Source organism: Meles meles, chromosome 5, assembly GCF_922984935.1.
Source record: "Meles meles chromosome 5, mMelMel3.1 paternal haplotype, whole genome shotgun sequence".
In the NCBI taxonomy this organism is placed as follows: Eukaryota; Metazoa; Chordata; class Mammalia; order Carnivora; family Mustelidae; genus Meles; species Meles meles.
In genome coordinates, this window is record NC_060070.1 from 22,421,108 (window position 1) to 22,437,810 (window position 16,703).

The following is a 16,703-nucleotide window of genomic DNA, read 5'->3' on the forward strand; positions in this document are numbered from 1 at the left end:
GCCCCTTTCTTACTTTAGTGGGTTTGAATGTGGCTTGCTGCTCTTTGCAACCGAAAATGTGACTAGAGCACTTGAGGCTCATTTGACCTCACCACTGAATTCAACCCTTTTGACCAGGTAGTGATCCCAGAGACATATGAATTGGGCGGGGCTTCGAGGTTTTTAAGTGATGAAGGTGGAATTTACAACCAGGTTGCCAGTTGCAGAGCGTGAGCTCTTAACGGTGCCTTCCAAGACCCTTCCTCGAAATGTACCCATTATTTTCTGTGTGCCAGGCACGAAGCGGAGCACCAAACACACCTGCTCAGCCTGTCAGCTGCACTGCCGCACACTGTGGCCTCACATGTGCCTGGATTTTTATTTCTGGGCGTTTATGCAGGCTATTTTCTCCACCCAAACATGCTTTCTACCTTGCCTCTGCCTGGCAATATTCACTTACCCTTCAAATCTTGAGTCAACTATCAGATTCTTCTGGAAGCCTTCGAGGTTACCTCGCCCTGGTGCAATTACTTCCTTTTTTGAGCTTTAAGGTCTTTGACTTGAACACCCTGTGGGATGGGTGTCTCTGAGGGCTAATAGCATACTAACGCTAGGTGTTCTTAAGGAGGTTGGGGCAACTGGTAGTTTGAAGTCACCAGATTTCCACACCAGTCATTTTAAGGGTAAGTGTGCACAATTCTGCACTTTTTTTTTTTTTTTATAACAAGCAGTGCCATTGTCGTGGTTATGAGCGATAATTTTGGTGTCAGACAGAGCTGGGTTGGAATCTGTCTCTGCAGCCCCAGCGTGGGCAACCTTAAGCAGATTGCTTATTCTCTTGGAGAATTGCATCAGGCTCTCTGTTCAGCATGGAGTCTGCTTGTCCCTTTCCCTCTGCTTCTCCCAGCCCTGCTCATGCTCGCCTGTGTTCTTTCTCTCTCAAATAAATAATAAAATCTTTTTCAGAAATGTGAGTTGATTTGAACTTCATTTAAAAATGCGTTTATGGGGGTGCCTGGGTGGCTCAGTGGGTTAAAGCCTCTATCTTTGGCTCAGGTCATGATCCCAGGGTCCTGGGATTGAGCCCCGCATCGCGCTCTCTGCTCAGCGGGGAGCCTGCTTGCTCCTCTCTCTCTGCCTGCTTCTCTGTCCACTTGTGATCTCCATTTGTCAAATAAATAAATAAATAATCTTTAAAAAATGCATTTATGAATGTGTGTGGATATTGGAATTATCAGAAGGTGGTCTCCAATGGCTAGATGCTAAAGTTGGGGAGACACTGATCTCATTTAATATGACCTTCAAGAGAAAACTTAGAGTGGTTAAAAGAAAAATTAGGTGAAATAACTTGCCTTAGATCACATAGAGGGTAAGAGGTGGTTTTGACTCCACCTTTTTAAACTGGAGAAAGGTGTTGGAACTTCATTCAGTTGTCAACAAGGATAAGGCATGAAGCAGCACCTGAGCTGGGTCCTGAAGAATTAGTGGATTTAGGGGTGCCTGGGTGGCTCAGTCATTGAGTGTCTGCCTTCCTCTCAGGTCACGATTCCAGGTGAGATTGAGCCCTGTCTTGGGCTCCCTGCTCACCGGGAAGCCTACTTCTTCCTCTCCCATTCCCCCTGCTTGTGTTCCCTCTCTTGCTGTCTCTCTCTGTGTGAAATACATACATAAAACCTTAAAAAACAAAAACAAAACCGAGTTAGTGGATTTAGCCAGTCAGTGAGGTGGGGGTGGATTTCCAGTCTAAAGTAGTGGCATGGGAAGAGGTATAGTGGTGTGAGTGAGCTCCCTGGGTCGTAGGGCTTTGACAAAGGAAGAGGAGGAAGTTCTCCCTGGGAGGCTTCACGTGGGGGGACCCAGAATGAGGTGGGGGTGGGAGTGGAAGTGGCACTTGGAGACCAGACCCAGTGGAGCCCCTGGGGACAGAGGCGATGGGGTCCCTGAAGTTGGAGGGAAGCGCGGTCATGGAAATGAGAGGGTGCCAAAGCAAGCTTTACTCCAGAATTTCCCCTCAGGTGTGCTCTGCCGGGCTTCTGCTGAGGAAGGACTTCAGTTCCGTAGCATGTGGCATTCTGTCTAGAAAATGGGGAAGAACAGGTGGGACAGAGCCTGTGAGAATTGCCTTGCAAACCTCCTCTTGCAGGAACTCTCTGGGCAGCTGCCTGTCTCCCACCACACCAAATCCCCTTCCTGCTCTGTTGATGATTTCTTAGCCATGGGCATAAAATCTATTTCCATACATTTATTACTAACCTTATAATCTGATGCATACTTAGCATTTTATAAGTAAGACTCTTGGCCAGTCTTTTTTTTTTTTTCTTTGTTTTTGAGAGAGCAAAAGAGAAAGAATACATGCACATGTCCACACAAGCTTAAGGGGGTTGGTGAGGGACAGAGAGAGAGGGAGAGAATCTTAGGCAGGCTCCACGTCCACCAAGGAGCCTGAGGTCGGGGCTTAAGATCATGACCTGAGCCAAAATCAAGAGTCAGGCGCCTAACCGACTGAGTCACGCAGGCACCACTGTGGGTCACTCTTTGCCCATCAATTAACTTAATCACCATTTGCTCATTGAATTCTCTCTCCAGTTTGTGGATACCTCTTAGGGACCTAGATATAGCTCCAAGGAAACTTTGAACAAAGTCCAGGCTGAGATGAGGGTTGTGTACCTGGAAGCCACAAGGCCACAGGACATCAGAATATTTATTTCCATGCCAGGGATTTCAACTCACCCAATTCAACAACCAATCCATCTAGATTTAGAAGGATGCACAAACATTGTTTTTTCTTGGGCCCCTGCCTCTTTCCCCTCCCTATTCTACCTTCCCCTTTCTGTTTACTTGAAGAAATACACCTGCCCTGTATTCGTGTTAAAATGCTCTCACTGGATTTCTAAGAGGATATGTGTGTTGTTAGTGAGCTCCTCTTTAGGAAATCCCAAGACTTGCCTAAGCTGTCGGTAATGTTTGAGCTAGGCCCGTCGTCTTCTTCCACTCATGTGTAGAGAAACTGGTGCTCTTAGGAAATTGCTTAAATTTTGTTTCATTAATCCCCATTTGGATTATGTTCATTCATTCACTTAACATGTATTTATTGAGCACCTACTATATGCCGAAGTCCTTGTCCTCATGGAGTTCACATTTTATTGCAGTGATATTATACACACACACACACACACACACATACACCCCTCAGGTTGAAGAAAAATAAAGCAGGGTAGCATAGTAAAGGGATAGAGAGTGATGAGGACTGATGCTATAGGAGGAGCAGAGAAATATTCCAGAAGACTCAATATTTGAACAGTGACATGACTGAAGTAAGAAAATGAGCTCTGTGCCTCCCCAGAGACAGGGAAGTCTTAAGTGTTAAGCAGAGGAAACTGAACTCTTAGAAACAGAGAGTAGATTGGTGGTTTCCAGCAGTGAGGGTGGGGTTGGGAGAAATGGATGAAGATGGTCAAAGGGTTTAGACTTCCAGTGATAAGGTGAATTGTACACCTTAAAATACCACAATGTTCTACAACATTGTTGTAGTTAGTTCTACAACATAGTTCTACAACATAGTTCTACAACAATCTTCCAGATTGTTGGTGGGGATGATTGGTTTGTTTTTATTGTTGTGGCTGTTTTATTTGGGAGAGGGCATATTTTTAAGTTGAAAAATAAATAGAAAGTCAAAGAAAAAACAAGTTTCAAGTAGAGGGGACAGTTAGTGTGAAAGTGTGGGGACTGGGATGTGGTTTAGGATGAGCAAAGAGGCTGGAGCAGAGTAGTTGAGAAGAAGGTGGGAAGTGAATCAGATGAGCAGACAGGCCCATGGCAGGACTTTGGGTTTTATTCTAATAGTGACAGAAAGCTGCCAAGCAAGGGAGTGTCTTGCTCTGAATTGTTATAAGGAGCTCTGTGGGCCAAAGGGGAAAGCATGGAGACCACTTAGGAGGATGTTGCATAATCCAGCTGGAAGTGATGATTTAGACAAGAAGGTTAGCAGTGGAGGTAGAAGTGTTCAAAATCAGGTTTTATCATTGAGGCAGAGCCAGCAGAATCTTCTAATGGAAAAGGGTGTGGAGTGTGAAAACATGAGGGGGATGAAAGAAGATACCAGGGGTTTTGGCCCAAAGCAACCGATGCAAGAAGTGTCATTTACTGAGATGGGAAATGCTCGAGATGAATGGGAATGAAGGTGGCCATGGTAAGTTTGAGGTGGCTTTTAGACCTGCAGATGAGGTATGGAGAAGATGGTGGTATTTGCAAGTCTGGAGTTCTGGGCTGAGGTCAGCTTGGACATGTGGATCTGGGAGTCATTAATCTATGAAAGCCATAGGAGTAGATTATGGGTTGGCAGGCTTTTTCTGTAAAGGGCCAGATAGTAAATATTTGTGGCTTTGTAGACCATACAGTCTGCCACAACTATTCAAGTCTGGCATTGTGGTATGAAGGCAGCCACAGACAATATATGAAGGAATGAGCATGACTGTGTTCCAATAAAACTTTATTTGCTAGAGCAGTAGCAGACCAGATTTGGCCCATGGACTGTAGTTGGCCAATTCTTAGAATACGTTATGCTATGGAGAGAGAATGTAAAAATAGACGAGCTCACCTGGGGCCCTCTAACATTTAGAGAATGGGAAGAGGAGGAGGATCAAAGTAACTAAGATAATAGCAAGCAGGAAAATAAGAGGGAAATCACGAGACTGGGGAAGTACAGGTGCCAAAGAAGATGTTTTAAGAAAGACAATCTGATATTGTGGTACCAGGAAACACTGTGAAACACTTTGAGATGGAAATTTTTTTTTTGGAATGCTCTTTGGATTATTCTCAGCCTTTTGGCTAAGATCAAGTGTGGAATGCTCTTTGGGGCTATCCTCATGTTTCATTATTTTTGAACTATTTTGAGACTCTGTAAGTTGTAGAAAAATGACAATAATGCAAATGATTCTTGTCCATAGAAATGAATTGTGTTTAGTGGAATGCAACTGATGCATTGGTGAAATTGGTTAGATACAGTTGCCTGGTGGATAGACCATTTCTGCATCTATTTGTAGATTCATACTAGCATTTCTTACTGTGTTTATATGGTAGGGTTGTTGAATTCTTCTTTGAACAGAATGTAATATCTTATTGGTTCCCTTGCTAATTAATGAATAAAGTTACTGACTTGTTCATTTTATATTTTTATGTGAGTTATGATGATACCTTTAAAAATACGTTTTAAAATTTTTCTTTACAATGAGCTTTAAATAAAATAAGGACTGAGAATTGACCATTGGATTTGGCAACATGGAGATTATGGTGACTTTGGTTAGAGCTCTTTTGGAGTAGTAGTAAAGATTGATTGGAGCAGATTCTATAAAACTATAATGATAAAGACACTTGGGCACAGGGAAAAGGAAATAGATCAATGGAACAGATTCAGAGAGCCCAGAACAAACCCACACATATAAAGAAACTATAGATATTGAGGCGGCAATGCAGAGAAAAGGGTAGCATATTCAATAAATGGGGCTGGGACAATTTTTTATATGCATGGAAAAAACTCAAAATTGGATCTCAATTTTTTTTTAAAGATCTATTTATTTATTTATTTGAAAGAGAGAGAATACAAGAGGGGGAAGAGTCAGAGGGAGAAGCAGACTCCCGACTGAGCCGGGAACCTGATGCAGGACTTGATCCTGGGACTCCAGGCAGGCAGAGAGAAAGAGGAGGAAGCAGGCTCCCCGCTGAGCAGAGAGCCAGATGCGGGACTCGATCCCAGGACCCTGGGACCATGACCTGAGCCAAAGGCAGAGGCTTTAACCCATGGAGCCAACCAGGTGCCCCTAACAGAATATTTTTGTAACCTCATAACAAAGCAAAATTTTTTAAACAAATTACAAATCACAAGTTCTAAAGGAAAATATTTATGAATTTGATTTCATTAAAATAAGAAATACCACTTCTGATCATTGAAAAACATCATAAATAGATTGAAAATACAATTTCTCATAACCTGTAACTGACAGAGAAGAGGTATCTAGAATATACCAGTAGGTGAGGGAAGTAATTTGGGAGTGGGCTTTCCTGTTTTTCAAATCCTGTTCGAGTACAAGTTTCTTACTGCTACTATTCTGCCTGAGTCTCTACCCAGAGAGTTCCTTTGCGGGAACATGAAAGCTTGAACATGGTCTGCCAAATCCCGTCACTTCTCGGGGTCATCACAATCCATTCTTCAGACTCTGCTCTTGGGGACTCTGTCTTGGTGCTCAAACGGTTGGCCTTCTCAGAGAAACTGGTGTTTGACCTGGTCAAGAGTGTAGTCCAGAGAAGTTCACAGAAAAGCCAAGTTTTGCAGTACACCCTTCCGCCCTCAAGTTTGAGAGCCAAGCTTGGAAGGCGCCTCTTTTCAAAGATGCTAGGTCCCTGCAGCCCCCAAACCTAACCCGGGCCTGCGCATTCCTGCCTTGGACTGTCTTCCTGCCTTGGGACTGCGTGGACCTCGAAAGAGAGGCGACCACCAGGATGGGGTGTGTGCGGAGGGTCGGTGGGGAAGGTGGGGAGGAAGCAGGTGCGACGGTGTGCTCCCGGGACCACAGCGCTCCCGGGACGAGACCGCTGCAGCGCGGAGAGCCGGCACCGAGGAGCGAGGAAGCCAGTGGCCCGTGCGCGCTGCCCGCACCCTGTGGCGCGCGGGGGACACAGACTGCCCGGCTGGCCCCCCGGGGCGCGGCTGGCCGGGGCGGGGCGGAGAGGGGCGGGGCGGGCCGCGGTGCCTGTGGCCCCAGGCGCTCAGCAAGCTCGGAGTGTCCAACTTGGGAGCCCAGTGCACGGCGGCACCATGCTGTCCCACAATTTGGAGCCGATTTTTGACCGCGTGGGGCACTTCGGCAGGTAGGGAGCTGGGGGTGGGGAGGAGGAGGGACGACTGGCGGAGGGGAGCGGGAGCCACGTGGAGGAGGCTCCGGTGGGGTCTGTTTCTTTCCGTTGCGGTGGGGTTGTCGCGCGGCGCTAGCGATCCGAAAACTTCTCCGCCTGCTCTCGTGGGGAAGTCGGAGGACTCGCGTCCCGACTCCTGACTCTGACCTGGCCTTGTCCTCTCGGGCTCTGGCGCCGAGATCTCCCCTACAGTGAGCAGAGGGTCCCCGGGGCTGGCCCTGGGGTGGTGAGTGCGGGCCCCGGCCGGCCTGCCTGCTGCGACAGGTGGGACCCGGGGCGCGTCCTCTGCGGGACCCGGAGTCCCCAGGCCCGGTCGGAGACGCCCGGTCACCCTAGTAGAGAAGTAGCCTGCCTGTCCCTGGCGGCCGGTTTCTCTGGTCCGCCAAACCGGCTCCTCTTTCACTTTCCCAGACGAGCGGCTGTCCAGCTCAGCCCTATAGGGTCTCCCTCTGTGCCTGGCAGGGAGTGCCCCAGGAACAACCGTTAGTCAGATTTTGTTGCCATTTATAGAAACCTAACAAGTGCCACGTACATTGTGTCGGGTGGTTGCACACAGTGCTTCGTTTGATGCCCTTGTCGAGAAAGTGTTTGCATCCTTAATGACTGGGAAACTGAGGCTGGTCCGTCCAGGGACCCACAGACACCCTACACTGGGACCCACATGGAGCCACTTGACACCCTCCTTTCATTTGTTAAATTAATTAAGACATTAAAATATTTCATTCACTCGTTCATGGAGAAACGCTCCTCTGTCTGACCCAGAAAGTTTTGGGGAGGAGAGACAGCCAGGTCCGGGGCCATACAGCTCGACCATCTGAAATTGGAGCCTGAATCCTGGCCTGCCTCTTACTTCTAATATGATTCTGGGAATACTGTGCCTCAGTTTCCTATCCCCAGAACGGGAATCACAGTCATTCCTGCCTTAGCTCCCGCCCAGGCTTGTAGTGAGGCGATGACGCAGTACTGCTCTCCAAGTTGGATGCTGCACAGAAGCTGGTTATTCTTCTGTGTCCATCCCCCCCAAAAGGGGGTTGAGCAGTGGGCGGAGGGTCAAGAGGCCCCAGTTGTCTTCCACTTCCTCCTGTTCTGCTGTGTCAGAAGCTCTTTGCACCTGTTACCTGTGGTCTTCACTACAGCTCCCCGAAATTGGTGGCATCCCTTATTTTACACAGGAGAAAGCCGGGGCTTGTGCCTCCCTCGCGGATCTAGTAATCCGAGGGTAGGGTTGGATGTCACTGGATGTCCATCAGCTTCCACAGCCCACGCTGTCAACTGTGATGCTCTCCTGAGCACAACAGATACCAACCCCAGGACTCTACAGGGTCTTTATACATTATCTCGTTTTATCTTTCTTGAAGCAGAAGAGCAGGGGGATTACAGATCAGCTCTGGGGCTGGATGTCTGAATTCCAGGCCTGGCTCTACCACATGCTAACTCTCTGGTTGTGAGCATTTTACTAACTACGTCCTCATCTGTAGAATGGGGATAATAAAAGCACTCTAGGTGTTTATTACAAGGGTTCCACGGGCAGCCTCTCATTACATCCTTGTAGTAGCCCTGTGAGGTAAGAGGTACTAATACCATTCTTTCCCTCTGTATTTTAGGGATTAACTCGGGTCTTTATATCAGTTGTTGTTTGGCTACCAAAGAGACCCCTCAGTTGGAAGTTTGTCCCTCTCCAGTAACTGTTCAGGGTAGGTTCTGTCCCATGGGATCATCCAGGGACCCAAGTGGCTGAGGCAGGTCTGTCATTCACAGCATGGGGGCTCTCCCTCTGTGCTTGAAACATCTGCCCCCATTGTCCTCACCCACATGGGTCAGATGAAGCTCTGCATGGTGAGAGAAGAGGAGAATGGATTGGGGGAGACAGCTCTTAGCCAGCCACTGTCATGTACGCCAAAGTCTTAACATTCAGGACTTTCTCAGTAAGGCATGGCTGTTACTGTTCCTGGGTCCTCATCCTGGTGGGAACTGTTGGCTTGTGAAAGCAGCATGTAGCAAGGTAAGGGTAACAAGCTTACGGAAGAAGGTTAAAAAAAAAAACAAAAACAGTGTGACCAGAGCATAGGAACCCCCCCCCCCCCCCGTTTTCTCTGATATTTGCTCTAATTGTACTCTTTATTGTTTTTAAATGGAAAGGGAGGTCATTATGTTACGTTATTAGCCTTCTTTTAAGGAAACCGAGTGACAGTGTTAAGTAGAGAACCCTAATTATCTTTCATTTCTCATTAGTCATTTTTAGGGTAAGGAAGCAGTATCCTAATCACCTTTAAGAGAGGAAAGCAGGGCACTTAAGAATTAAAAAGCCATTCTACGTCTTGTCCTGCAGCCGTAACTGAAGTTGCATAAATTTTGACTTATGGCCCGGGTGAGAGGGAATTGAGGACGCACATTCAGGCACCTATGCTAGGATAGGCTAGGAACCTGGATGCCCAAGTTGTCTTGATTTAAGGAGAGAAAGGATTTGAAATATCAGAGTGGGAATGTGGAGCCCATAGCTGATGTACATCTATGGACATAGGTAGTTTTGTTTTGCCTTTTTTTTTTTTTTTTCTTTTTCAGTATCTGAAGCTGTTTAGATTCTTCCGTTTTGACTTTGCCTTAGGAACATCATAGTTAGCTCTTCTATGCACTGACAGTATGCCATAATACTGTACATGTATTAACTGGCTTCAGTCCCAGAACAACCCATTTTTCAGCTAAGGAAACTGAGGCAGAGAAAGTTTAATGACTAAGTTTAAGGAGTTTGTAAGTAACAGACACAAGATTCAAATCTTGGCAGTCTGCCTCTAGAGTCCATACTCTTAACCACACTGGGCTGCCACCCATGAGGCTTCTTTGTACAGAATAATATAAATCTAGGACTGACTGTCATTTCTTCACCTGTCACCCAAATTATAGAGGTCCATTTTCTAGGGGTTCTGGTCATCTTTGTTTTCCTTTGCTTCTGGGTTTTCTGCCTATTGTGTCTGTATGATTGTTTTTCCATTAGTGTGTCTCACTAGCTGCGAATACGGTGGTGTGTTGTATCTGTTAGTATTATCCTGCAGGGGTCTTAGGTTGGGCCCATGGATAATACCTGATACACAACAGTCTTTGTAAGGGTGACAGTGATATGTCACAACGTTAGATACCTAGGGAAGTAGGGTCTTGTTTTTTTTTTTAAGAAGTTCTTCTTGCAACAGGGAAAGGGAAGTTTGAATTGAAAGGATACTCTGGATCTTTCTGGCACATAGAATGTGTAGTTATGTGAACTAGCTTGGACTGTTCAGAGACTCCTAGGTGGTTTATTATTTATGAATTAGGAAGTATGAGGCTGAGAGAAGGAAGGGGAGAAGTAAGCTCACAATCATCCCCGAGAACGTTTTTGTGTGGCATGCTACGGAGTTCAGGTGTTAGGAAGGTCACCTTGCAGAATGGAAGGTGTGTTGGAAGGGTTGGAGTTTGGGCAGAGCCCAGAGAAGACCTAGGGAAGAGCCCAGGGGAGATAAGGAGGGTCTGGACCGAGGCAGGGGAAGGGGGGGGATGTGAACAGGGAGGACTGGACAGTTTTAACAGGTGGAATTGACGGGACCTCCTGCTTATGGAGGAGAAGTGGGAAGGCCCTGTTGGCCTTCCACCCCATGCCCTATATTTCTGCTTTGTGTAGATGATGGTGTCTGAAACTCAGAAACAGTTACACGCTCCAGCTGGGGCAGGCTTGGGGCTGGGATCTATTTGAGAGTGTTCTGAGTTCCACATGGGATTTCTGGGTTGAGACATTTAATAGGCATTTGGATAAATAATGTATTGCTCAACAAGACGCCTCCTTGTCAGCATGGATTGGGTGGCCATTCAGGGCTGAAATCCAACTGGTAGGCACCAGGTGGACAGACTGGGTGTGACTTGGTACCCATTCCAATCGTGCCTCAGCAGGGCGTTGGTGACTCCTTTTCCCGCTCTCTGGGGCTTGTAGATAGAAAATGTTTAAGTTGATATATTACATATACACAGAAAAGTATATACTGTAATCTACAACCTGATGAATTACCATGAAGTACCTCCGCCAGACCACTCATTCTCACACCCTCTCCCAAGCACTTCCCCTGCCCCAACTCACTACTGTCCTCATATCTGCTGCCATAGGCAAGTTTTGACTGATTCTAAAGATTTTATTTATTTACTTGAGAGAGCGAGAGAGAGAGCGAGAGAGAGAGCAAGCATGAGCACAGATGGAGAAGGAGAGGCAGGGAGCCTAATGTGGGGCTCAATCCCGGAACCCTGGGTTCATGACCTAAGCTGAAGGCAGATACTTAACCAGCTGAGCCACCCAGGTGCCCCTAGTTTTACCTGTTTCCAAATTTTATATAAATAGAGTAAAAAATTAGGTGCTTTTCATCTGGCTTCTTTTGTTCAACATCATATATGGGAGATTCACCCATATTGTATGTCACAGTACTTTGTTGATTTCCACTGGTGGACAGTGTGTTGTGGCATGAATATTCCATGATTTATTCATCTGCTGTTAATAGACATCTAGATTGTATCCAGTTTGGGCTTAGCACATGTAGTCTGTCTTGTCTACATCTTTTTTTTTTTTTAAAGATTTTATTTATTTATTTGATAGAGAGGATCACAAGTAGACAGAGAGGCAGGCAGAGAGAGAGAGAGAGGGAAGCAGGCTCCCTGCTGAGCAGAGAGCCCGATGCGGGACTCGATCCCAGGACCCCGAGATCATGACCTGAGCCGAAGGCAGCGGCTTAACCCACTGAGCCTCCCAGGCACCCCTTGTCTACCTCTTTTAAGGTATAGTATGAGGGTGAGAGAAGGAAGGGGAGACGTAAGCTCACAATCATCCCCAAGAACATTTTTTTTATGGCATGCTAAGGAGTTCAGATATTAGGGAGGTCACTTTGGAGAACAGAAGGTGTGTTGTAAGGGCAGGAGTTTGTACCCGCATTCTGTTGCGTGCATACTGGGAAGAGGAATCACTCTGTTGCTGAGTGTGCCTGTGGTCAGCTGCCAAACAGAATAGCAAAGTAGTTATAACACATTATGCCTCACAGGCTGTTTGTGAGAGTTCCAGTGGCTCCACGACAGTTGTTAAGTATTTCGGATGTCAAACCTTGGATCAACAGATTGTTCAGCCAGAGAATTTGATTTCCTAGGGTAGTGTTTCTCACCCATATCAGGATCTCTTAGGAAACTTTTTAATCTTATATAGAGTTCTGGATCCTACCTCAGACCTCCTGAAATATAGTCATTAGGGGTGGGAGAAGACAAATCCTAACTTCAGACTTCAGAGGCCTGCCAGGGTGGGTGGTGTGTGTGTGTGTGTGTGTGTGTGTGTGGGTGGGTGGGTGTGTGAAGGGAGTTCGAGTATTGACTGTGGGGTTCAGGCTGCCAGGCGAAGGAATTCAAACCAGGAAGGCAACAATGAACTAGAGAAGCTGGTACGATCCTAAGACTGGGCACCTTGTTGGTCAATGGGATGGGGTCAACGGGAAGGACTGCAGGAGCTGGGACGGGGGAGGTGACAGTCAGCGGAATGTGAACTTTTCAATGGTGGAGCCATTCCTAGGGGATGAAACTATTTAGGTACCAACCCAGGTGCTAAAGTGCATGAGCCAACACCCAGTGACCAGGACAAGGCCGAATAAGGTGTTATGCACATCACGAGCTACAGGTGTAAACTGGGGGAGGGAAACGGGAAACCTCTGCTGTGCAAGAACAAGCCCATCTAGAATCTGCCTGACAGAAGCAGAACCACTCAGACGGGATTCTCGAATAGACCCCTTCTAGCTAGCGATCATCCTTAACAGGCTGGGAAATGCTTCCTGAGAGATTGCCAGGGAGGGAAGAAAGACCTCCTGAATTCATCAGCCTGTTGCCTGGGGGCCAGTGACCCACCAGCCTTGCCAGGTGCTCACAGGTAGCTCAGTGTGTGCAGGCCAAGGGCAGAGCCTTAACCCTGGGACTCTACGTGACATCTAGGAGCCTGTGCCTGGGGGTTAGTGACCTGGAGGGCTGAGGGGCTCCCACACTACTCTTTCAAGCTGTGGTCTTAGCCTCTCGGGATCTTTTGAGTCTCAACAGGTCAGGCTTGTCTTTCCAGCCTGCTGTTCCTATCCAGCCCCTCTGTGTGGATTCAGTGAGGCAGATTTCTGATAGTCTTTCTTTGGGAAGGGGCATGTTTTCTGGAAAAACAGAGTTGGCTCCCCTCTAGCCCCAAGGACTCAAGCTTGGGCGCTCTAGGCTCTTCTCTTGGTTGCCCATCCCCCAAAGACCCTGAGAATAGTATCTGTGTGTTCTCCCTCCCTTTCTGCTGCTAGAAAAAAGTCACTTGACTCTGGCTTACCTTTAGCTTTGTGTTTTTCTCTTCTGAACTAGCTGCCGGGGCCAGGGCCAGATCCAGAGTTGAATTTTGAAACTGTGGCCAGCTCCGGCATGTGGCATCCTGATAGCTACAACCCACTAAGTTGATTCCATTTTACTTTTTTTATCTACGTGGGGTTCTATGAGAAGTGAGGATGCCATGTACCATCTTGGCAGTCGTCCCTGAGGACTTGGAGGGTTGCCTGCTTGCTGACTTCACATCACCACTTCGGCGACTTTGCTTGGCCTTGCCAACTTGTGATAGCCTTCAGAGTGGGGTGTGTCCACCTCGTGGTGGGCCAAGATGATCTTTTGGAGTACCACAGAAAACACCCATTTTACAAATGAATGTGTGTATACAAGTAAATATAAATGTGAATTTTTATTTTAATATGCACAAGGTGTTAATTCAGTATATAAATATTATATATCCGTATATGCTCATTTTATACATCTCTGCACACACATACACACACTCTTTTTTTTTTTTCGTTGCTAATGGAGAACCCAGCCAAAAAATACTTTCTCAAAATTCCTTATACACTGGCCTCTTGAGCACTTCTCTTTACCAGAGTCATTGAGGACACATTAACCTCAGTGCTGTTCACTTGAACCCCGAGGGATTCTGGGACATTCTACAGACACGGCACTACACACCAGGCAAGGTGCTATAGGAGATTTGAAAGTGGCTGCATTACAGTTTCTACCTTTGTGGGACTTTCATGAAACCTATTATGGGCCTTTTATTGTTATTGATTTGGCAGAGAAATAGAAAACGTTCACCTGGTGTTCTCTAAAAACTCAACATAAAGAATAAGAGGGCACTTAAGCTGTCTGTCGTGGCCAGAGAAGAGAAAGAAAGCAATGGGAGAGAACATGAATAAATGAGTGACAGGTGTTTCGTTTGGGGGGGTGGGGGATGAGAAGAGTGGAGAGAACATACCGCAGCGGGAACAGGCAAGGCCAGCAATTCTCACAATGTGCCCTGTACCATCTCAGGGTCTGCAAGGTCCAAACCGCTGTCATGGTAACACAGAGACATTAGTTGCCATCTTTACTCTCATTTATCATGAAGATACAATAGTCTTCCAGAGGCTAGCTAAAGTGTAATAATGTATCAGATAGAATGCAGACACTGACTGGAGAAACTAGGAGTCTTCTTTTAATCTAAGTGGCCTGTGTGTGTAGGGAGGTGTTGAAGATTTTATTTTTAAGCAACCTCCACACCCAATGTGGGGCTCAAACTCACAACCCCAAGATCCAGAGTCCCACGCTCCACCAACTAAGCCAGCCAGGTGCCCCATTTTTATAAGTTTTAAATGCAAAATGCCACCATTCTTCTTACTAATTTTGTTTCATTTTGTTTTGAAAACTATAGCTATATGTTCTTTAATGTTAACATGCAATGGGCTTATTAATATGTTTGAGTGGATGAATAAATATTTAAAATGTTCTCCATTTTAATTTCTAATACATGCTGGCAACTCACATAAAGACAAGGTCCTTGGGATCCTCAAGATTTCTAAGAATATAAAGCCTCCTGAGAACAAAATGTTTGAGAACAAGGGAGCTAAATGATGGTTGGAAGCGCTTCCAGGGAGGGGGAGCTCCAGGACCAGGTGGGTGGGCAGCTCTGAGAAGTAGGCAGGGAGATGAAGATCACGTACGTCAATAGTGCCATTTGGCATCCGTGTCTCTGACGGCAGCAGTCTTTGTTTCCCGTTCAGTGGAATCATTGTTGTGTCTCCTGGTGGAAACATTCTTCCCTCTGGAGCTAAGATCTTTGGCTAGCAGAGCATAACGATGTGGGAACAGGAAGCAACAATTTTGTTAATGGGTCCTTAGGTGTGACAGTGAGTGGTGTAACTCCCATTTCCACCCCTTGATTCCAAGACTCAGGAGTGCGAGAAATAGCACCATATATCGGACCCTGATTCAGAGCATACACAGCTTTCTAGAGAATCTCGTCCTAGCCCTGCATGTTGTTGCCACCTAGATGGCTTTGTAATTGAGTCTTCAGAAGGCTAGTCCACCATTTTCTCAAATCAGCTGCTTCAGGATAGTAGGGAACGTGGTAAGATCAGTAAGTGTTATGAGCAGGGGCCCACTGCCATATTTCTTCTGCTGTGAAGTGAGTTTCTTCATCATAAGCAATGCTGTGTGGGATACCCCAGTGGTGGATAGAGTATTCTGTAAGTATCGTAGTTTTGGCCGAAGCATTGTGCAGGGAAGGCAAGTCTATACCCAGTGTCTGTTCTAGTAAGGACAAAGTGCTGCCCACGTGGTTCCGTACAGTAAGCAGACAGTCGCCCCAACAGTGGTGCCATATTGGGGTTCAGTGTTGGTCTCTGCTGCTGGCAGATGTGGTTCTCAGTGGTGTCTGAGCCAGATCAGCTCACCGAGATGCTGAGTCCACGTATGACCTGTGTCCCTGCCACCATAACCACTTTGTTCATGAGCCCAATGGGCAATGACAGGATGGCTTGGGAAAGAAGCCAGCTAGTACCCACAGGATGGATCATGCTATCTGCTTGATTATTAAAATCCTCCTCAGCTGAGGATTTTAATAATCCCTTTGGTGCACATTCACATGGGACACAAATATCTTTACATTTTTTGCCTCTTCCTAGAGGTCTGTCCATATACCTCCTCTTCAGATTTCTTTATGCCCATTTTCTGATCGTGTGCCCTCCAAGTCCTGACCATCCCACTAAACCATCCACCACAGCTTACGTGTTGGTATATGATCACATGTCCGGCTATTTCTCCTTCCAACTGAAGTGTAACCAGGTGCATTGCTCGAAGTTCTGTGCACCGGGAGGGTTTCCCTTCATGACTGTCCTTCAGGCCTGCGCCAGGGAGGGGCTGTCATGCCAGCTGTCCACTTTCGGGTAGTGCCTGTGTATTGTGTGGAACCATCTGTAAAATCAGGCCCAAGACTTTTACTCCATCATCTGACTTTAGGAACTCCCGTGAGTTGCGCCATTGGTGCAAGCTGGGAGAGAGAAGGCTGTGTTTAAAGACTTAAGCATGAGACCTGAAGCAGTAAAGCTCCTAGTAGAAGACGGGAAAGCTTCCTGATAATGATGTTGGCAATGATTTCATAGGTATGACGTCGAAAGCACAGGCAACAAAAAACCAAAAATAAACCAACGGGGCTACCTCAAACCAAAAAGCTTTCTCACAGCAAAGCAAATAGTCAACAGAGTAAAAAGGCCACCTACAAAATGGGAGAAAATATTTGCAAACCATATATCTGATAGGGAGCAAATTTCTAAAAAATAAGGAATGGATACAACTCCTAACCAAATAATTAATAACCTGATTTTAAAAAAATGGGCCTGTGACTTGAGTAGACACTTCTCCAAGGAAAATATGCAAATAGTCAGTAGGTGTATGAAAAAGCTTCCTTTGTCATTAATCACCAGGGAAATGCAAATCAAAAGCACAATGAAATATCA

At 46.4% G+C, this 16,703-nt stretch overlaps 1 protein-coding gene across 1 annotated transcript in view; it reads left to right on the plus strand.

Moving 5' to 3' along the window:
• The first annotated feature begins 15,993 nt into the window (after positions 1-15,993).
• Positions 15,994-16,703, plus strand: part of SLC22A16 (solute carrier family 22 member 16) — a 33,501-nt gene continuing 32,791 nt past the window's right edge. Inside the window, exon 1 of the mRNA XM_046006046.1 lies at positions 15,994-16,133. Within this exon, the coding sequence (XP_045862002.1) occupies positions 15,994-16,133 (140 nt within the window). The remainder of the gene's footprint in view (positions 16,134-16,703) is intronic.